This window comes from Pinus tabuliformis, chromosome 6 (assembly GCF_031772625.1).
Source record: "Pinus tabuliformis cultivar Carrire ecotype Pingquan chromosome 6, CPIR1, whole genome shotgun sequence".
NCBI classification, from domain to species: domain Eukaryota; kingdom Viridiplantae; phylum Streptophyta; class Pinopsida; order Pinales; family Pinaceae; genus Pinus; species Pinus tabuliformis.
Window position 1 is genome coordinate 1,588,908,078 of NC_142292.1, and position 23,964 is coordinate 1,588,932,041.

At 39.8% G+C, this 23,964-nt stretch overlaps 1 protein-coding gene across 1 annotated transcript; it reads right to left on the reverse strand.

Moving 5' to 3' along the window:
• Nucleotides 1-2,561: 2,561 nt before the first annotated feature.
• LOC149264895 (delta-selinene synthase-like) lies at nt 2,562-5,674 on the reverse strand. The gene is made up of 10 exons (XM_089390770.1): nt 5,361-5,674; nt 5,006-5,202; nt 4,781-4,896; nt 4,450-4,682; nt 4,212-4,309; nt 4,005-4,100; nt 3,632-3,847; nt 3,372-3,513; nt 3,012-3,260; nt 2,562-2,917 (listed from the first exon to the last, which is right to left on the reverse strand). The coding sequence occupies exons 1-10, from the start codon at nt 5,667-5,669 to the stop codon at nt 2,618-2,620; spliced, it is 1,956 nt and encodes a 651-aa protein (XP_089246896.1). The 5' UTR covers nt 5,670-5,674; the 3' UTR covers nt 2,562-2,617.
• Between the last annotated feature and the right edge of the window lie 18,290 nt (nt 5,675-23,964).

Below are 23,964 nucleotides of genomic sequence, written 5' to 3' on the forward strand. Positions count from 1 at the left end.
CCCCGAGTAGGGCTGCGCGAAGGCAGCATCACCGGCTGTGAAGTACTGATAAGTGCGCGTAGCGACGTGCACGCAAGGTCAAACCGCGGACCACTTGGAACCCATCAGACATCCCTAGGGTGTAGAAACCTGGTTCTAGCACCCTCCCATACTACTTCGGGTGAGACCTCAGTCTGTGCTCCGCGGACTATTGCCGAAAGGGCCAGTAGTACCGGGATTTGTTTGGCTAAATCATCTCCGAACCTGGGTCAGGCCCCAACAAGCCAACAAGAGGGGCATGTTAGGTCACTATAATACTAGTGATTCCCCCATTACTATTGTCAATGTATCCCTTATTGTTATTTTTGTGCCCCTATTGTCCCCATATTGTTATTATTGTACCCCATATAATCCCACTATTGTTATTTTGTGCCTTTATATTGTTATTGTTAGGTCGGCTTGGTTATATTGTGACCCCTTAGACTCCTATATATAGAAAGGAGGTTTTGTCATTTAAATCATCCAATAATTGTTCATTTGTGTAATGTAAAGGAGGTTGCCCCCTCGAAGAGGTTGAATTCTAAGGCGTTGATCTATCTTTTCTATCTTTTTGTGAGCTGGTTTCATAACATCCTCCCAAGATCTAGATCAATGGTATCATATTCAGGTTATGCTTCCATTAGAATGAGGGTTTGATGCATATTTCAGTTTCGAAGTTTTGCAACAATCTTCAACAAAATTCATGCACGTGCTACGACCTCCACAATGGGAAGAACTTTTTTATATCTTTCTGCAAGATTCTTTTGGGCGGCGAGTTTGTAGATCAGATCTGAAATTTTTGGTTCAAAATTTACGAAAACAAATTTCAGATCTCGATTCCTTGCGAAAAACAACCTAAATTCAAAAAAAAAAAATCGATTGAATCGGAGTTCAGATGAGGGAGATATATTGATTTAAAATCAACTATTTTTTCAAACCTTTTGTGATTTTGGGATAGTTGCAACGTGAATCTGAGCTTCCGTAGTGTCCACATAAGGATTTCAATCATATGGTAAGATGCAGAATGACCATTCTGTTTCCAAAAATAGGTTATAGTAAAGATTTTGAGTTATATTGATCGATTTATGCCCATTTTAAATATGGAGCAACATTCAGAGAGAGCTACCTTTGGAGACGTGTCCTCCCACCCCACATTAGTAGGCACCTACTTCACATTCATCATCATCTGTCTTGGGTTCTTTGGAGATGTACCCTCCCACCCTAGGCTATGTAGGTACTTGCTACTTCATCAATAGTCAGCATCATGGTTATGGGTCAACTGCACAAAATCCTTGTCATCAAGGTCCATTTTCTAGGCTGCACATTGTTAATATCAGAGTTGGTCACAAGAATTACAGGGTGTCTCTGTCCTCAGATCTTCGTATTTCATGGTTATGGGTCATCCAAAAACCCACACTTCATCAAAGTCCATTCGCTAGGCCACACACTGTTAGTATCACAGTTGGTCACAAGCATTACACGGTATCTCTATCCTCAAAATTTGTTTGTCATGGTTATGGATCATCCACAAATCCACACTTCATGGAAGTCCATTTAAAAAAAATATATTAATATTTTAATAATAATTTAATAAAAAAAATATATTAATAATTTAATTTTAAAATTCCTCATGGTAAGTGATTATTAAGTTTATTTCATTGATATTCATGATAATACACCATCAAAAAAAAGTGGGAATCAACGATTCCTCCACTTCACATTCACATTCACATGAAGTGTAATTTGATGTCTCTTCATATTATAAATGATAATGATATTGGCGGGTAATATTGTACCAAAGTTTATTTACAAATTATGAATATCAGTGTAATTACGAATATATCCAATAGAAATAAATATTTTGATATTTATTATAGATTGATGTCTTTTGACTATTTCAACTATTTAAATATATGCATTTTGAAATTCATTTACGAGTAAACTTATATAGATATTTTGAAATTCATTTACCACTAAATTTATATACATATTTTGAAATTAATGTAGCAATAAATTACGGTGTAGCTTAATTTATAGACTAAACAAATTTTTTTATGACATTTTTAATCAAAATCAAGATTTAAAAAAAAAAATGAGTTTAAGTAGTTTAATTTGAAAAATTCGAGTATCTTTGGAGTCTTTCACGGTGTTGAATTCGTCTATACATTCAAAAATATATTTTAAACAACAAAAAATTCAATTCTTTGTTGAAATTGCATTACCTATTAAAATAAAAAATATTTAATGCCATAAATTATGGAGAAAAGATAAGGAAAAATTGATTAAATTATAACGTAGAAAACAATGAAAAATTTATTGAAATTAGTAACGTATAAGTAAGGAAACTATAATAATAGATCTCAAAGAAAGACAGCATCCACGTGATAAATAATTTTTTAACAATATAAAAAGGTTGGCAGGACTTTGCTATCAAAATGGACACGATGAACACGATGGGATGGTTTATGATATTAAAAATATATTAGGAATAAAACGTCCTGTCGAACAAGACACATGGAATATTTTGAGAGACAGCTGTCAGCATCCACGTCACGTGATAATTAATAATAAGGCTATGCGCCATCCATCAGTATAATATTTAAAGCCGCACTGGCTCCATAAGAACTTTGAATATTTGGTCCTTTACCTCATTGTCAGAAAGGGATATGCCATCTTTGTATTTGAAGAGGAAGTGCATGCCTCGTGCAAGATTGAAAGTAAACCTTTTGCAGCACAGCGGCACTGTATTGTCATGCTTTAGAAATTCCCAATTCAGTTGGCTGACAGAAAGATCCAGGATGCCTTTCATATGATTTAAAGCATCTTCACGGGTACATTCCGGATTGTCTTTCACATAACACTCTATACTTGAAGCTACCTCCCCGCGTTCCTTCTCTTGCTTCAAATTCAAACACACACATAGCGGCAAATGTTAAAACAAATCCTAATCTCATCTTATGTTTAAAATGAACATTAATTTGAATGTCAAATACCTCAAAGTCCGTTATGTCGTCCTTGACTCGGACCGTCAGTTCTAACAGATCATGGATCTTGGATGGATAGACTATTTGCTTCAGAATGTCGTCTGGTAGAATTTGATCCATTAACAGAAGCGGAATCAAATTTAACACACACATCCCTGAGCTAGCGAGGCCATTCTTATAGTACTCATTAAACGAGGGCACATATTCAGTCGCCATCCATTCCGCTTCTTGCAAATAAGACTCAAGATATCGCTCCCACTAAAAATGAAGGCAGGCAACCGGTCAGATGTTTCATTCACTCAGACAGAATAATAACAACCTTTTATAAAACAAAAAAAAGGAGTAGTATATTATATAAACAGCACATACGCCATTTTTTCGTATGTACGCTGCCATATCCCGCCTTTGTTTATTTTCCACTTCAGCAGCCCATTCATTCGCTGTATTGATGAAGAAGTCGAATATTTTTTGAATGTGGTCTGGAAGGCGGCCTATTAACGAACTATCCCATCTGGGAAAATTATGCAAGATGTTTGTTAAGAAAAAAAATGTCGGAGAAACTAACTACGAATGAATGGATTGCGACCAATTTCTACACGATAGTCGATATAATTTGAATTTGATATCACCTTTTCATTCCCTCGGTGAAGATTCTGATTTCGTCCAATGTTCCGTGAGTATCATATAGGTCATCGAGAACCGTCATCAGTGTTGAAAGTTTTGTGAAGGCGATTCTGCTGGGACCAAATTCGGGCTCGAATGTGCTCAGAACCGCCCAAAAGTAAAGTTCGACGTGACGTTTCCTATAGAAATTCAGCTTCGGCAGATATGACTCTGCCCACCACCTATTATAAATGTATGCATTGCAGCCGGTCATGTCACTAAATTGACAAGGAATCTATCTCTACATAATGATTAGATACATAATCTATCCCATCCTAGGTAAGATAATGATTAGATACATAATCTATCCCAAATGCCAAATGCCAAATGCCAGTGCACCTCGAGATAAGTTGCATCTCTTTCTTATGTGTGCATTGCAAAATATTGAAGTCCAATTTCGCCAACTCTAAAATTTTCTGGTTCATATTATTAGACCTGAAAGAATGCATGGCGAACATAGATTAGTGTATTGAGAACACTTATAGTAATTCAAAATTCATTTTCCTGTACCCTTTGAAACTGAGATCTTATGGACAGGGTTAGTACTTGAGCCATGAATAGTTTTGTTCATATATTTCGATAAAGTTTCTAGCCTCCCATCTAGGCACACTGCAATGCCATGGAAATTCCAATGCATATTTCACCTGGACAACAGTAACCAAATCAGATATGTACCGACTGACCGATGCTAAGACGGTACAACATACAAAATAAATAAAAAAAATTGCAGATGCGAAGAGTTTTCATACAATACTAGAAGTTGAAAAAGGTGTTTGCAACTTACCTCTCTCCTAAGGCTTTGATCGACATCAGCTATAGTGTGTCCCGTTAAAACTTGGGTTAGATACCGTGTTGTGAATGTCTTTGCCTCCTCCATCACTTTTTCTCCGGGAAACGAAATGTTTGAAGCTCGGAATAATGACAACATGCTTCTCACTTCTTTATCAGCTCTTCCATTTTCACCACTGGAATTGCAGAAGAACTCCCCGTTTTCATCTTTGAAATTCTCAAAAACATCTGTTTCACCAATGCATGATATTCTGTGAGAACTAAAGTATTAAATATTTTTATTTAACAGTCAAACAACATCAAGTGTATATTTTAATCTATGTGACCCGAAGAGACGTCGTATCGATGCATTCTGAGTGCCCGAAATCCCAAAGCCGTAGAGTTGAGATCTTTGCTGAGTGAATCTCTTGATCCCGGCCCGATGCCCCTTTCGTTCCAACAACTACACATCATGAAGAAGTGAGGTTTTAATGATCAAGGAATGAATCTAGAAGTGCGTGCAATCACTGAATCTTATAAATGGTAAATCAAATTCATGTATAATGCTTAACCTGTAAACGTAATCCAAAGCTACTTTTATTTCAGATTGAAACTGTCGATCAATTCCCAGACATTCCATAGTATCAACATTCTGAAGACGACTGATTAAATCATCATCACCATCGCTGTACCTAACTTCCATGGCACTCAAAAATAGGTGTTTGATATCTTCAACAAGCGTTTCAGTTCGTTCACGATATGCAGGTGCCTGCTTGATCACAGCGCATTTCAATGAAATACAAAGTTATCTTCCACGCAGAGGTTGATGAAGGCTTTTAACTTGTGAAATTGCAGTGTTTAAACAAATCGATTAATTCTAAAGTACGAAGATAAGGGAATATGTAATTATGAGAGTAAGAAAAATACCGCGTATGATGTTGAGAGAGAATGTATGAGGTCATCGTCCCACACGTTGGAATGATGATTGCCTGTGTGTCTTTGTTGAGCATTGCTAATGCTTGCGGTTATTGGTAGGACACATTTCTTTGGCCTTAACATTCCACCACTTGCATTGTTCATGCTTGGGGTTATTGGTGTGACAGATTTCTTTCGCTTTAACATTCGGCCTGTACTTGAAAGTTCTTGCGAGAGAGCGAAACCATCTTTCTTGGAGCAAATCAACGATTTGCGGACGCCCCAACTGGAAAGCAACGGCGCTGTACAAACCAGAGCCATTAACACTTGCTTCCTACGGTTAAACTATAGCGTTTCGCTGCTATGCTTCCTCGCATATTTATAGTATAATTTTCAAAGAAAATTCCAAACCAATCGGATCTTTGGTTTCCTGCGATTTTGCATAGTTCTGTTTAGGTAAAGGCAATTTCCACGAGGGTCTGAATGAATAAAGGGTTAAAGTTAGAATAATCTTTTAACATCTTTATGAGAGATGGATCATGGACCACGTTAAACTTGAAATGTAAGTCTTTCTGTCATACATATTTAATTAACAATGATTCTGTTCTTTGTCTTATGTCTTTTATATATTTATTATAAAATAGTTCATTGTCTATCGTATGATTCACGATGATTTCATTGATGTTCTGTGGTATATTTAACAACAATTCTCTATTTTATGTCTAATATTAGCGAAAAAGAATTAGTAGGTTAACTCGGATTTCAATACTACGCCGTGGGTATACAAGAGAGGCACATGGGTGGGTATGGGTGGGTATTTGACAATAAGATAGGGTAATATGCATGTGAAAAGAATGGAAATTTTGAAAATATTATAGGGTATTGTGTATGTGAAAAAATGGAAATTTGATATTATTATAGGGTATTTTGTATAAGAATGTGATAATATTATAGGATATTTTGCATGTGAAAAAGATAGAAATGTGACAATATTATAAGATATTGTGTATGTGATGATTATGTAGATTGTTTTACATTGTATTATTAGATTGTTTGTTATTTATTTTGATGCTTTTGTAATGGAAGAAGTGGATTTTATCTTTGGGTTTTAGTTTGGCAAATTGGGGTCTAAAACTTTCTGGAAGTCGTTTGAGGCATCAAACGACATTTTTTTAGGGGTAAAACCTTTTAGCCCAGCGACACACTCCTTAGTGCTATTCTACAGACATACATCTTTCCAACGACACATAAATACCCTCAATCAGACTTTGTATGGAAAAGTTATGTCACCCAGAAGTTGACCTTCTTGTTTTCACCACCATGATTCGAGAAGATGTCATGTAAACCCCCACTATACATGGAAAAGTGGCTCACCATGCAAATATGATGAAGAAGACTCTAAAAGAGTCCATATTGTAACTTAAGTTAAGAGTTCAAGTAGTCAAATTTAACCACTAGTAGGTTATTTCCCTATGTTATAACCAAGCCACAAGGAAGAAAAGAGGTTCCATACTATTCAAGTGCATTTTGTTCCATAGGTAAGCATATAAATCTGTGAAAAGAAACTTTTTATGTGTATGAAGGGGTTAAAGTTAACGGGCATTTAACTATATTTTCCTTATTTAACCATTAAATATTGGCCTTTTAAAAATTTGCACGTCACTAATAACAATTACCTAAATTTTCAAACCGTCAATTTGATGGTTGACATATATATATATATATATATATATATATATATATATATATATATATATATATATATATATATATATATATATATATATCTTGGTGTGTGTGTTTGATTTCAAATAAAATTATAGAAAAAAAAAGATGTTTGTGATTTTATTGTTTGGAAGTCCAACATAAGTATTACAATATGCAACACCCACAATACTAAGAATTTAAGATGAGACTTCAAGAAAAACATAGAATCATCCATATTGGATCTTTGGAATTATTAGAAAAAAACCGGCTATGACTTCAGTCACACCATGTGATGCTACATTGTACACACTTAAGCATAAAGCATGCATATTGATGCCTGAAGCTTAAGAGGTTGAGACTTACATGACATGTCCACACCCATGGACCATTGGTATTCTAAATAAAACACTAACTAAATCTTCTTGTTATGTAGGTGAAATAGTTATTTTTTGTTTTATTTTGAGAGTTTTATGTAGTTTCTTTAGTGTTGGCACAATCCTTATAGATCTAAGTTTTTATAAAATAGGCTTATGTATTAGTTGGATTCGAAAAAGAAATCTATTTTTTTGATGGATACGGAAATCCCAAATGTGTGGTTACCAAGGCTGTGATGCTTTTGATACATTCACATATGAATCTAAACAGAACTAGGTTTGTGCCTTTTTTGGGTTAGCCTATCTGCTGAAAATATCTACTCTTCTTCCTTGTTAGAAGATTATGAATTTCTTCAACACTGCTATATTTTTTCCCTTGGAAAAATCGTAATCTTCCATTATACTTTGAAAAATTACATATTGTAGATGCACCGAGATGCATATGCTAAAGTCTGTCAACCTGATGGCTCAGCAAAAGAGATATTAGAAATATCAGCGTAATTGCCAGTATCATCACACAAGATGTTCATTATGGTTATTTTGTTTTATATACATATTGCCACGCAGGGCCAAATTATATTCTTTCCGTCCAAAAAAGTAATCAAAAAATTGTACAATAACTTCAAAATTTATATCAGATTTTTCGTTCATGGACTATCCGCCCTGTGGTAATGAGGGTCTATGTATGGTCGATGATAATATTGGAAAGCATTTGACCCTCGCTGTTCCTGGATCAATCACTCTCCTCGAGGTAGTGACGTGGCTACCTTGGATAGTTCATCGGCACTGCTGTTGTGTTCCTTGTATATATGATTACAAGTGATATCATTAAAATGAGCCTTCATAATATTTATTTCATCCAATATATTGCTGAGTGTGTGAGTGTGGCAAGCAATTGAATTATTGAACTAGTCTACGATGATCTTCGAATCGTCGTATATATGAATGTTTATGCAGTTATGATCCAATGAGAAATGCATGAGGTGACGAAGTGATATGAGCTCGGCAAAATTGTTTGAGCCAATCCCCAAGCCCATTTGGACTTTATAGTAGTGCTGATCACTCATGTAGAGGATAAAACTGCCTCCGCATCCCTGTTGTTGGGCTGCGCCATCAAAAAATGCCCATGGGGTATTTTTATCTATGAGTGGAGGGTCGTGGGGCCTTTGGGCATGAGGTTGTGGTGGTTCCGGTGTATCATTGTAAGCCGATATAATCTGTGCATAAGTGTGCGGCCAACTTACACGTTTGCCATAAAAAATTGTTTGGTTCCATGCCAACCATAGTTGCCAGCTGATGATAAGAGGGAGGCTCTGTAATTTAGATCCCTTGTGCCGGTGATACCAACCTTCCCAAACCCCGTTCAAATCGTCACCCTCCCAGGTGCCTGTGAAATGAATCGCAGTTGATATGTTTTGCCACAGATCCGTCAGGGTAGTACACTTCAGAAAGAGGTGTGTTGTTGATTCAGCAGCGTTTTTGCATAGCGTACACTGGGTAGGCCCGTGAATGGCTCGATTCATGAGATTTTCCCCAGTGGGGACTTTGTTTTTTAATATAAACCAAAAGAATAACTTGGTCCGAGGTGGCGCTGTGAGATTCCAAATAGCCTTCCACCAGAATGTTATCAAGTCTGGAGCTCTTTGTGATATCAACACTTGATAGCCCAATTTTGGAGAATACAAACTGCTTTCTGATTGATGCCAAATGAGTTCATCCAATCCCTCTTTTATCCTAATGTGTGATTCGTGAAGAGTTGTAATATATTCGTTCCATTCATGGCACCAGCAATGGGGCAGATTGATTTGTTGTGCGGATTTCCATCTTTGAGTAAGTATGGTGGTATTGAGAGGATCCGCAATGTTGGCTATGACCTTAATTTCTTGGGAGTGTATATGCTGTATAAGATTCCTGGTTAGACGATGTCTTCCACCACTCCCAATCCAAGGATCAATACCAATGCGAGTCGACTGTCCATTATTTATTCTCCAAATCAGATTGTCTCTGATGAGAGGCAATGAGTGAAGAAGTGCCTTCTAGATAGATGAGATGCCAGTTTTGGGCCAGTTTGGGAGTCGAATCCATTCCATGATATTCATAGGCCAAACGTATTTGTGATATGATATGCTGGTCCAAAGATTTTGACCTGTGACCAAAGTCCACCCCATTTTAGCAGCAAGTGCCTGTGCAGAAAAAGGTAGGTCTTTTAAGCCCCAGCCTCCCCATTTCTTGGGCAAAGCTATCCTATTTGAGGCCACCTAGGAAAAAATACTCTTGTCTTTGTTCCCATTCCATAGAAATCTGTTGCAGATTTGGTGAAGTCTGGCCAAGATATTTCTTGGTATCCAAGCAAGCGCCATCCAATAGACAGGTGTGGCCTGAAGGACCGATTTTATCAGTACAAGTCTACTGGCTCTAGATAAGTATCGGTGACTCCAGATGTTTATCCTCTTCTCTAGTTTTGATACGAGCCAAGTCCAATCAACAATCTTCTGATTGACAGGCTTGATCCAGAATCCCAGATATTTTAGTCCCCGATCTAAAGGATTGATGCCATAAGGAAATAGATGGTGCGCATATTGGGACTCATGAATGGAAGTGTGGGTGAAAATGATGGAAGATTTTGAGTGGTTTGCTAACATACCAGTGGCAGATGAGAAGAGGGATAGGATATTTGAGAAGGAGCGGGAATCCCTGATACTGCCAGCAAGAAAAATAATGACATCATCCACAAACAGGAGGTGGGTGAGATAATAGTCATCTGATATCTTGAGACCACCAAGATCACCATCCCTCTTAGCTTATGCGATCAACCGGCTGAGTCCATCCATGACAATCAAGAATAGAAGGGGAGACAGGGGGCAGCCTTGTCTGAGTCCTCTTTCAGAATGGAAAAAATGAGATGTCGACCCGTTAATGAGCACACTGAAGGTTGGAGTGGTTATACAGGCCATGATCCATGTGATGAAATTGAGGGGGAAACCCAAATGAATCAGGAGCATCTTAATATATAGCCAACTGACACGGTCAAAAGCCTTTGCCAGGTCAATCTTTAGGGTGATGGCCTTTTGGTGTTTGGTCTAGATGGAGTGAAAGGCTTCCTGGGCCGAGCCAATAGCTTCATGGATCTGTCGGTGTTCAAGGAAAGCAAATTTCTGAGGAGCAATATGGCGTGCCAGGATAGGGCAAAGACGATTAGCAATGATCTTGGAGATGATCTTATATAGACAATTGCAGAGTGAGATGGGTCTGTAATCATCGAAGGAGGATGGGGAGTCCGACTTAGGAATGAGGGCTATAAATGTTGAGTTGATGGCATTATACATTGATCTGGATACACGACATTCCTCCACTACCCTTAGCAGATCTTGGCTGAGCAGCTCATAGAAAGCAAGGTAGAATTTGATGGTCCACCCATCCGGACCTAGGCTTTTATCCTTTTTGAACCATTTCAAAGTGCCCTCAAGCTCTCCAAGTGTCACGGGATCAAAAAGAGCCTCTGCTTCATCCTCATTTACAAACCTGGGGAAATGACCAGCAATATTTATAATGTCAACAAGAGTCGTGCCAGGAGGGTTTTTGTAGAGATTCCTGAAGTGTGATGATCCCAAGTGCGAGAGCTTGTTAAATGTATCAGCCACACCTCCTTCAGGATTCGGCATGCTCCATATGGTATTTGTGACTTTCCTGCCCTGTGCAAAATTGTGAAAAAACCGAGTGTTTTCATCCCCTGCCTTTAACCATATAACTCTGCTTCGAAGATGTATAGATTCCTCTCTGTCTTTTAATATCTGTGACTTCTGTCTTTCAAGCTCCACTAGGTGAGATTTATCTTCAACAGTGACAAACCCCAAACCTCTTTCATCCATTAGGGCGTTGAGCTCAGATTCGATGTGCAGAAGAGCCGAAGTTTCCCTATGATGCTTCTCTTTTGCCTAGTTGATGGATAGGTGCTTTAGCTGGGTTAGATTGGAGCAAAATCCCTTTGCTAAAGTGTCTGATCTATCGATCAGATTCACAGACCAAAAATCCGAGACCATCCGAATATAAGATGAGTCCTGAAGCCATACGTGATTAAATTTGAAGGGGGCTTTTGGTTTTTGTATAGGTCCCGAGATCTCTAGGTATATATGGGAGTGGTCTGATATGCCTCCAGCTCCAACCCATTGTTTGTAGTGATGCAGTTGCTGTATAAGGGATCCTTTCATGATAAATTTGTCAAGTCTGCACGCGAGGGCAGCATCGCCCACCCTTCTGTTCTGCCAAGTGGGTAGAGGTTTGTTCATAGGGACATCAATCAGATTGTGTCTTTCTAGTAGATCAGTCATAAAGCCAGTGATCGAGTCGACCTGAGCCATAGATCCACAAGATTCACCATAGCCTAGAGAAAAATTGAGATCTCCTCCAATGATGATGTTCTCCTCAAATAAAATAGAGAGTCCAAGCAGATGTTGCCAGAACTGCTCCCTTTGCTGACAAGGTCCATAGATGTTTATAACCCTGAGGCTGGTCCCCAGCTCTGCCGAAAAGAGGTCCATACCCATATACCCCCGACCTCCCCAAGAGGCTATTACTCTGATTGATTTTGGATTGTACCCAATAGCAAGACCTCGAGATCACCCAATAGAGTCTATAGCCGAAAAAATCCAGCCCGGGCACATAGAAGTTAAGGAACCAGATATGAGATCGGCCGGGCCAAGGGTCTCTGGAAGTAGTATGATGTCGATAGGAATAATCTCAAAAAGTATACACAGGGCTAGTTTCTTTGAGGCACTAGCCATGCCTCTATAGTTAAAGGAAATGCATTTTATGGGGGAAAGCTGGCAGGGGTGTTCGCTGATCTAAGAACCCCGTCAAATGTAGATTGACAGCCAGAGGCGACTTCAACTCCAGCACGTTGGATAGCCTTAGATAGATCAGATTTTCTCCCCTGAGATGTCAAGGGGGTTGATCCAGGAATGGCAAGACCCAAACCAGCAAAATGCAGAGGGGAATCCTGGGTCATAATGCGAGGACGAAGCTTATAGTGATGAGACTTTGACCCCTGAGATGAAGATGGAGAAGAGGAGGGTGAGGATAGGGAATGCAGAGAGGGGGTAGATGGATAAATGATAGGAGAGGATGGAAAAGTGCAATTGGCAACAGATATAGACGGTACATGCATGGATGATCAGAGAGTAATACAAGAGAAAGTAGGAGTGAGAGATGTACCTGAAGCATTGGTGGCTTCTGCTGCCACCCGTGATCTGGTGACTGGTGGCGAGGGAGAGTTTTGAGCCGCAACCGCTGCCTGCTGAGATATATTGGTTGAGAGGGAAGGACCAGGTGCAGGAGAGCGCTGATTAGCCTGTAATACTTGATGGAAATAATACTGAGAGGGGGGGGTGAATCAGTATTATCACATTAATAAAACTTTTTCAATTCCATAATCAGATTCATATATGCTACTTCCACAACTTCTTATGATTAAGTTAATTGATCTTCAATGAGTGCATTAGAACATTATCAACCATATTATCAGATAACAGATGCCGTAATAGAGAATAGATCATCACACATAAGGCACACACATGAACACCATGATATAAGGTGGAAACCCAATGCGGGAGAAAAACCACCTGCTGCAAGTCATCTCAATCTTCTTCTTAATAAGAAAATCCTTTTACAATATTTGTACTGGTGCAGTCTTATACCAGTACGGGAGCTACAACCCCCTTTGCTCTTGTACTAGCCGATCCATTTACTAGTACGCAGGCTGCTACCTGCTACCATGCTCCAAAGATCTCCCTTAGCTTTTGTACTATCTTAGATACTAGTACATAGGCGCTGGCCTACAATCTTCTCTCCTCCAGGTACCACGTTTCATCAATTTTTAGACTGGATACACTGAAGCACAACACATAATCTGAAAGGCCACTTTTCATCCAATTTTCATACTGGACCCAACAACAACATTGAAGCTCATAATCAAAAAACCTTCTGAATCACCCAATCACCAGATCCATACATATACAATGATATTACGAGAGTTATCAACCAGATCTAGTACATAAAGATAAGTCATTAATCATGCTGTTATCTGAACCCAATATCAGTAACCAAACATCAGTTATGCACCCAAAACCCTGCAGAATAGTCAAAGGCAGTTAAAACAAATTTTAAGCAGGGATCGCAACTTCACTGGTATAGATCTGTGGATATCTGTACTACCTCCGCTCCTGCGCCTTCTGTGGCGCCGCGACCACCGCACCTGCGCCTTCTGTGGCGCCTCTGCACTACGCCTTCTATGGCGCCTCTGTGGCGTCTCCGCACTGCGCCTTCTGTGGCGCCTCTGCACTGCGCCTTCTGTGGCGCCTCCGCACTGCGCATTCTGTGGCGCCTCCGCACTGCGCCTTCTGTGGCGCCTCCGCACTGCGCCTTCTGTGGCGCCTCCGCACTGCGCCTTCTGTGGCGTCTCCTCACTGCGCCTCTGCACTGCGCCTTCTATGGCATCTCCGCACTGCGCCTTCTGTGGCGCCTCTGCACTGCGCCTTCTGTGGCACCTCCGCACTGCGCCTTCTGTGGTGCCTCTGCACTGCGTCTTCTGTGGCGCCTCCGCACTGTGCCTTCTGTGGTGCCTCCGCATTGCGCCTTCTGTGGTGCCTCTGTGGCGTCTCCGCACTGCGCCTTCTGTGGCGCCTCCGCACTGCGCCTTCTGTGGCGCCTCTGTGGCGTCTCCGTACTGCGCCTTCTTTGGCGCCTCTGTGGCGTCTCCGCACTGCGCCTTCTGTGGTGCCTCCGCACTGCGCCTTCTGTGGCGCCTCCGCACTTCCGCAGCTACAGCGCTCGAGAGATCAGCCTTCACAGATTCGCTTTCAACTTCACTTTCATAGATCAAACTTTCAAAACAATAACCCAATATTTCAGATCTTAAGTTATTCAATTGTAAGGATGAATTAGCCAAGTGATCTCCTTTGCTTTATATAGGCTTAGGCCTTTCACAATACCACGGGCCAAAACCATAGGATCAAAAAACTGTTGGACTAATACCATGAACCAACCATGAAAGTACGTGAGATCAACACTTTTGACGAAGTACCATGGTCCAAAACCATAGGTTCAAATACCAAGGACTAACTACCATGGACCAAAGGTAAGTTCTCCAACATATACGCACTTTTCCTCATAGGTTCAAATACCAAGGACTAACTACCATGGACCAAAGGTAAGTTCTCCAACATATACGCGCTTTTCCTCATAGGTTCGAATACCAAGGACTAACTACCATGGACCAAAGGTAAGTTCTCCAACATATACGCGCTTTTCCTCATAGGTTCAAATACCAAGGACTAACTACCATGGACCAAAGGTAAGTTCTCCAACATATACGCGCTTTTCCTTGCATGAAAGTGCGTGAACTTTTTCTCTACATGAAATAAACTTTTCTCTGCATAAAAGTGCGTGAACTTTTCTCTACATGAAATAAACTTTTCTCTGCATATAATTTATTATCTAAGTGGGTTGCCATCAAGTACAACATATGTATCATAATGCCAACAATCTCCCCCTTTGGACTTGATGGCAACAACAACCAATCACTCTCCCCCTTTGACATCAAGGGCAAAGGGTTATGCTCCCCCTGAATATGAACCAGATCTGTAAAGAAGAAACATAATCCACCAAACACCATAAATGACCATGAAAGAGATAGATTGTAGCAATAATCAGACCAGCATCCAAGATCTCCTTCTGTACGTCCTCCATAATGCCAACAATGCATTATAAGCTCCCCCTGAGTACCTGTTGAAATCTCTGAATGAGCTCCCCCTTTGTATATGTCATGGTGCACCAATCTGATCATGCTCTTTCTGAGAACAAGCTGAAATGTCTGCTCTGCTATATAGTGTTGTTCATGCTCAGGCTCCACCTAACTGTAAGCAAGGTCTGCAAAAGGATGTTCTACATCACAAATGACCTTCCTAAAAGATTCAATACATACATCCATCACCCAACCAAGTGGGGATATATCAGAAAAATGAAAACCAAATACATTACATCTTCATCCTAGGCATAGTGGGGAAACCAACATAGGTCGTTACATGACCTGAAGAGATGACACTATTACATCATGAGTCTTGATATGACATCACCTAAATAAGATGAACATCAGCAACAACACTTTATGATCTGCTCCATAGTATCTGTCAACAGCAACTAGACCAGCAACTTGTATTAGTGCATGAATCATCAAGGTATGTCCGCATCAACAGAATTTCACATTCTATGTGAGAAACATCATAGCCATCCAGATCTACATGAATCAAGTATCATCAATTGGGAATATCTGCATTAATCAACATATGTATGAAACAATCCTATCATCATATAGATAAGAGCTCATTATCATCATGTCTCCAACAATGCAACTTTGAATAATCATCCCTGTATCCAGCCAACAATCCTCATCCATTTGTGCCAAGAATGAAAGGAATCATAACTGTAATATATGATCTTTATGCATATAACGACAGCAGCATATGAGTGACTCAACATCAAGAAGATGTGAATTCAAGCTAAGTGCTTCCCATGCAAGCATCATTAGAGAATCAACCATAAATCTGATCCAAGAACCATGTGAACAACTCATAACCATAGCAAGATGAATCATTTATCCATATAAGTATCATCACCAAGGACTATTAACCATAATGCCAATAATGCATTAAGTCCATATGCTCCCTCTAAACCTGTGCCATCTGTCTGATCATGCATATCAATAAGAAGTATCAAGACATCATCAATATCAAGTTAGAACCAAAACACTTCTAACCATCATATCCACACATCATTATTATTAACTAGAGCAAAACTGATCCTTCTCTTGAATCTGTCCCTACTGCCTTTCTTCAAACAATCATATATGCGACTGTGCAGTAACTAACTCGCGTATATATGCAACTTTCCTTTATGGAGTTTGCATATGAGATTCAGGACACTGAAGTTTTTTACTTTCAGCTCCCTCTGATTCTGGTATGTTTGTACGTTGTGCAGTGCCGCCTTTTTCTGACTGTACTTCCTTTTTCCTCCATATCTTCAAGCGTGATGATGACATTTTCTCCTTTTGATATGGTGCCCACACTTTGTTCCTGCATTCCTTAGCTATATGTCCAAGCTTGTTACATGCATAACATCTAACATGTTTCATATTCCTCCTGTAACAATCAGCAGCTTTGTGACCAAACATATTGCAAGCAAAGCAATATCCATAAAAGTACCTTGAATGTGATGATCTTTCTGCATAATGGTCTTGAACCCTTCTTCTTCTACATCTAGCTGCAACATGTCCAAGATTATGACATACATAACATTCAACATTATTCATAGGAGGAGTAAAGGATTTTCTTTGAGGAATCTCTTTTCTTGGTTGATGATGAGATTGATCTTTCATTTCTTCGTTGATCACTTTAGATTTCTCTTTAGAGTTCCTTGCCTCACCTTGTGAACTAGATTCACCTTCAACAGATTCATGGAAACCAAGACTAGTCTTTATAGCAAGAGACCTTTGACTACTAAGAATATCATCCAAGAGTTTAGAACTATCTTGAAATCATAAAAGCTTATCCTTTTCTTCTAGTTTACCTTTCAAGATATTTACCTCAACCTGAAGCTGTTCTTCCTTTTCAAGAGATTGCTTTTTCAAATATTCTTCAGCTTTCCTTCCTTCTTCCATTTGTTCCCTTAGTTTGAGAATCTACTTTTCTTGTTCTTCATTCAGATCCTGCTGCATTTGACGAACTCGGAAGGCACATTCTAGTTGAGATTTTAAGCTGGTGACTTCGTTTTCTTGTTTTGCAATAGCTTGGAGTAGATCTGCATTCTGCTTCTTTGATTCTTCAAGATCTCCTTTTAGTGAGAGGATTGTAGCTTCAAGATTTTCATAGTAGCTGGATCTATCTTTGAGTTTCTTGATGGTTGTGCTTCTTTCGTTGACTTCTTTTCTTAATGATGTCACTTCATGCTGCAATTTTTGACATTGGTCTTCCTTCTCCTTGAGTAGCTTTCTTACCTTGTTTCCTTCTTCTAGTTGGGCATTTAGTTTGGTAGCTTCTTCTTTGAAATCACATTCCCTTTTGTTCAATAGATCTTGTTGATCTCTAATTTTGTCTGTCAGCCTTTTAAATTCTGCCTCTATTTGATATCTTTCTTGTTCACCCATAAGAGAAAATTCAGTAGTTTCACTATCACTTTCATCTCTTCCAAAAGGAAAGATAGCTGGAACATCAGAGGATAATATATTCATACCTGATAATGATTCTGAATCTGATTCTGAATCTGAAGAGCTTCTTATACCTAATCCCCAATCGATTCTCCCATTGTCATAGTTCTTCTGAGATGACTTCTTTTTCTTAGGTGCTTTCTTCTTAAGCTTCTTTCCCATTGTTCCATGGATCTCCTTCAAGCGATCAAGCTTCTATCAAAGGACCTGCTCTGATACCAATTGATGGAAATAATACTGAGAGGGGGGGGTGAATCGGTATTATCACATTAATAAAACTTTTTCATTTCCATAATCAGATTCATATATGCTACTTCCACAACTTCTTATGATTAAGTTAATTGATCTTCAATGAGTGCATTAGAACATTATCAACCATATTATCAGATAACAGATGCCGTAATAGAGAATAGATCATCACACATAAGGCACACACATGAACACCATGATATAAGGTGGAAACCCAATGCGGGAGAAAAACCACCTGCTGCAAGTCATCTCAATCTTCTTCTTAATAAGAAAATCCTTTTACAATATTTGTACTGGTGCAGTCTTATACCAGTACGGGAGCTACAACCCCCTTTGCTCTTGTACTAGCCGATCCATTTACTAGTACGCAGGCTGCTACCTGCTACCATGCTCCAAAGATCTCCCTTAGCTTTTGTACTATCTTAGATACTAGTACATAGGCGCTGGCCTACAATCTTCTCTCCTCCAGGTACCACGTTTCATCAATTTTTAGACTGGATACACTGAAGCACAACACATAATCTGAAAGGCCACTTTTCATCCAATTTTCATACTGGACCCAACAACAACATTGAAGCTCATAATCAAACAACCTTCTGAATCACCCAATCACCAGATCCATACATATACAATGATATTATGAGAGTTATCAACCAGATCTAGTACATAAAGATAAGTCATTAATCATGCTGTTATCTGAACCCAATATCAGTAACCAAACATCAGTTATGCACCCAAAACCCTGCAGAATAGTCAAAGGCAGTTAAAACAAATTTTAAGCAGGGATCGCAACTTCACTGGTATAGATCTGCGGATATCTGTACTACCTCCGCTCCTGCGCCTTCTGTGGCGCCGCGACCACCGCACCTGCGCCTTCTGCGGCGCCTCCGCACTGTGCCTTCTATGGCGCCTCTGTGGCGTCTCCACACTGCGCCTTCTGTGGCGCCTCCGCACTGCGCCTTCTGTGGCGCCTCCGCACTGCGCCTTCTGTGGCGCCTCTGTGGCGTCTCCGCACTGCGTTTTCTGTGGCGCCTCTGCACTGCGTCTTTTGTGGCATCTCCGCACTGCGCCTTCTGTGGCGCCTCTGCACTGCGCCTTCTGTGGCGCCTCCGCACTGCGCCTTCTATGGCGCCTCTGCACTGCATCTTCTGTGGCGCCTCCGCACTGCGCCTTCTATGGCTCCTCCGCACTGCGCCTTCTGTGGCGCCTCTGTGGCGTCTCCGCACTGCGCCTTCTGTGGCGCCTCCGCACTGCGCCTTCTATGGCGCCTCCGCACTGCGCCTTCTGTGGCGCCTCTGTGGCATCTCCGCACTGCGCCTTCTTTAGTGCCTCTGTGGCATCTCCGCACTGCGCCTTCTCTGGCGCCTCCGCACTGCGCCTTCTGTGGCGCCTCCGCACTTCCGCAGCTGCAGCGCTCGAGAGATCAACCTTCACAGATTCGCTTTCAACTTCACTTTCATAGATCAAACTTTCAAAACAATAACCCAATATTTCAGATCTTAAGATATTCAATTGCAAGGATGAATTAGCCAAGTGATCTCCTTTGCTTTATATAGGCTTAGGCCTTTCACAATACCACGGGCCAAAACCATAGGATCAAAAAACTGTTGGACTAATACCATGAACCAACCATGAAAGTACGTGAGATCAACACTTTTGACGAAGTACCATGGTCCAAAACCATAGGTTCAAATACCAAGGACTAACTACCATGGACCAAAGGTAAATTCTCCAACATATGCGCGCTTTTCCTCATAGGTTCAAATACCAAGGACTAACTACCATGGACCAAAGGTAAGTTCTCCAACATATACGTGCTTTTCCTCATAGGTTCAAATACCAAGGACTAACTACCATGGACCAAAGGTAAGTTCTCCAACATATACGCGCTTTTCCTCATAGGTTCAAATACCAAGGACTAACTACCATGGACCAAAGGTAAGTTCTCCAACATATACGCGCTTTTCCTTGCATGAAAGTGCGTGAACTTTTTCTCTACATGAAATAAACTTTTCTCTGCATAAAAGTGCGTGAACTTTTCTCTACATGAAATAAACTTTTCTCTGCATATAATTTATTATCTGAGTGGGTTGCCATCAAGTACAACATATGTATCATAATGCCAACAAATACTATCCTGGTGGGTACAGTAGTTGCTTTGGGAGTATCTTCTGCCTTCTTATTGAGGGGGCAATCCTTGAATAAGTGCCCAACCTTGTGGCATCGACGACATCGAAAAGGAAACCCCTCATAATCCAGAATCTGAACCCTGGTGTAGTTTCCCCAATGCAGTGTGATTTTCTCCTCTAGCCCCTCGTGGGTATCCAAATGAACTAGGATGCGAGCAAGGGTTCTGTTCCTTGATTCCACAAAAGTTCTGTCATGATCAAGATATGTCCCCAAAGCATTCCCTATACGAATGAATACCTCGTCACACCAGTATTGTAGAGGGAGACCTGGCAGGCAATCCCACAATGGACCAGCCCTAATTTGTTCTCTCTCGGGATCAACGAGAGGGCTCCATCTCTTTAGCAGGACAGGTGCCATCTCAATGTGCTAGTATCTACCGAGCACCAAGTCTGTGTAGGTCTCTTTTGCAAATTGAAGAGCAAACCAGCCTCTAGGTAAAACTTGTACCTCTGGTAATTCATGGAGTACACCTCCCCAGATTTCCTTGACCCATAGCGTGCGTTGTGTGACCGAATACGCCCTTCCACGAACATGACCAACCAGTATAGTGCGAGCCATGTTAGCTGCTTCTTCGATGTCAAAGCTCGCACCAAACCGAATCGAGATATCCTTTGAGGTTAATTTCACGCACTTTGATTTTCTTTTCCGCGAATGAGGTGTAGATGGGTGGTCTGCTAGTGGATCCGAGGTGCCGGCTGGAGGAGAAGATTTTACAGATCTAACCCTAACCGCCGGAGTCTCAAAACATCCTAATGGCGAATGGAAAGAACCAGATGGGCTAGGGACCACCGGGGGAAGGGGATCAACAGTTATCTCGCCGAGGAAGGCAGAACCGGGCGGATTTGGATCGAAGGGGGGCGACGAAGGCGCGATAGTAGATAGGATGTGTAGGGTTCCAGGGGACAGAGGGGGTGTATCCAGAGCCGATGATAGTAGAGAGGTATGCCCGACTGATGGCGATGCCGTCTGGTGCTCTGGCAAGGTAACCACTGGAGAGGTGTTAGGCGGAAATAGATCCGACGGAAGACTAGGACCAACTTCCGAAAATGTGAAATAAGGGCCACCAAATATGATGCGATCGGGATGGGGGTCTTCGGTGTAATCTACCTCCTCCGTTTCCATTACTCCTCCCAATATACCTGTAGAGGAAGACATCCTGAAAACGATAGATGGCCGGGAAGCAGGAAAGGTAACAGATAACCGTCTGCTGCGGGTACGCGGGCAGTAATGGCAGCAGGCAACAGTGATGGCCTGCGGTTATCCGGTTCCCTGCGGTAGTAGACTAGGGTTATCCAAAACCCTTGCGAAGACCTACGGTTCTCACACATTCCATCCTTACGAAATTTCTACCATAGTTACATGGGCCAATTTTCATATTACAGAATCATCCTCGCAAATCAATGTATGTGAGTCACAAATATTTAAACACAGTGAGGAATAACCCAACTGAAGAATGGAAATGAAATTGTACCAACTTTTATTGCAATTGATGTATCTTTCTTCAACATTGCTATATAAATGGGGGTTTAAAGACAATATTTGAGACATTTTTTGGGTAGATTGTCTTAACTTGAGACAAAAAAAACTTTTGCATTGTCTTAAATATTGTCTTTAAGTGGGTGTCTACAAAATTATTGTCTTAAAAAATTGTCTCTATAAAGACAATATATAACACAAGCATTATTGACTTTTAGGAGACAATTTCACTTTTGTCTCTCTAGAGACAACACTTGGAAATAGAGACAATATGTCTTTAATACTAGCTATTGTCTCTCTAGAGACAACAAATTTTTTATTTAAATACCACTTCTATCTCTCTAGAGACAATATAAAACAATGAATCCAAAAATATCTCACCATTAAAATAAATCAATCTAAAAATCATTTAATTAAAAATAAACTACAAAATCGTTAATTAATTCATGTTAGATCACAGTGGAATCGAACCACCAACCTCTCGCTTGTAAGGCAGGTGCTCTTCCATTGAGCTAGCACACTTCAAAGAATTATGTGAAGAGTTATGGAAATCCTTAAAATTACATATATAGGCATTGATTTTAAAAATAATTGCTTGACACATGATCTATAATCTTTATAAAAACTATAATCATGCAGACCCTATTTTTAACTTACTAAAATAACTCAAGAGAGTTACCTGAATTTCACACCCTGCAGCATGACCCACACAACTTCTGTAGTCCATTCAATGTATTGCTACAATGTCATATTATTAGCACAAGAATGAATCTGAGCACAAAAGGACCAATAATATCAATCATCCACAAAACCTACTAACAACCTTGTTTCCATATTGCCAACATACTATATGTTGTAGGTGAATGAAATTTTCCTAATCACCCAAGATATTGATTTAAATTTCCCATCTTACATAATAATTGCAACCTGAATTTCAACCCATTTATAATGAAGTATTTGTATAAAAACAGATCTAACATAGTCCATTTGGACATTGATTTAAAATGCCCATTTCACATAATAATTCAACCATTTATGATGCAAAATCTATAAAAAAACATATCCAAAATAGTCCATGATGCGTTCATGTGTAAAGGGATAAACTTGTACTTCCCTTGGTCCACTATAATTGTTGCAAATCATGTGAAGGCTCTCCAACCGAGGGCATGAACAGTGCAAACTCTCAAGATGTTGGAGAACAAGAAGTTCACTAGATTCCAATCATAAATGCTTGTAAATTCGAAGCTGCAAATTGGCATTATTCAAGATCATCAATAACACCAAATTCTGCAACTAAAAGAGATGTTAAGTCCTACATCCACGAGGAAAAAACTTAGTGAGATCATGAAATGTATTGGCAAACAAATAATCTCTAAATTTGCAAATAGCCAATGCTAACCTTAAGAATCAAGAGGAACACCATAATGAAGACCCTGATCTTTAGGAACTTGGAAATGACCTCAACCATTGACTATGTCAAGAAGAAACAAGACCAGAAAGAGAAAGACGACTGAAATTGTGAGCATTTACCTCCTTTGACAAATTTTTGAGTTAAAAAACAAAATCCTTTACTGTCTTTTCAATGCCCCTAGTAATTTGAATAGGATTTTCTCTAGCTGCAACAACCTGAACATGTTTATGATTCAAATTCTTATTCACAAATCTTAAAAATACTAACAAGCTTTATCTATTAGGTTTTTTCCGAACTAGATCATACCAATTGACAACACAATCACAATATCATCTTCAACAACGCTATTTTCCCACTCAGATACTATCTTGATCCTACTGAAGCATTGAAAATTCAGAAAATAAATAAATAAACCATAGCCACCATAAGGACCTATAAAAATGAATAAATACTTAAGCCAATACTAGGGACAAATAAATTACCTTTACACCTTCAGCTATTAAACCTGGCACAAGTACAATAGATCTGGTAGTTCAATCACGCGCTGAATCATTTGTCTTTGTTGCATCCTGTCTTACCAACTTGGCCAAAATATTTTCAACTAGGTTCTCTAATTCAACGTGTCAGAAGTAGGGTGCAACATTGAAATGCATTAACTAGACTGGTAATAACAATTTACCTTGACTCATCAAGATCTGTCACACAAGTATTTGTTTTCACCTGTTTAAAGCTTGATTCATTACTCTACTATGGCTACTCCATAGACCATGTAGATCATCAAAAGAGAAATATGTTGTCTATGTTTTGTGATATTTTTTCCTCCCAGTTATAAGATAGTAAGACATTTAGGCAAGGAAAACTATTATAGAATATAAAAAATTTACAACCCACATCTACAATTTACGTCCTTAGCCATTGTCACACCATCATTGAAAATATTCAGAGAACCATATT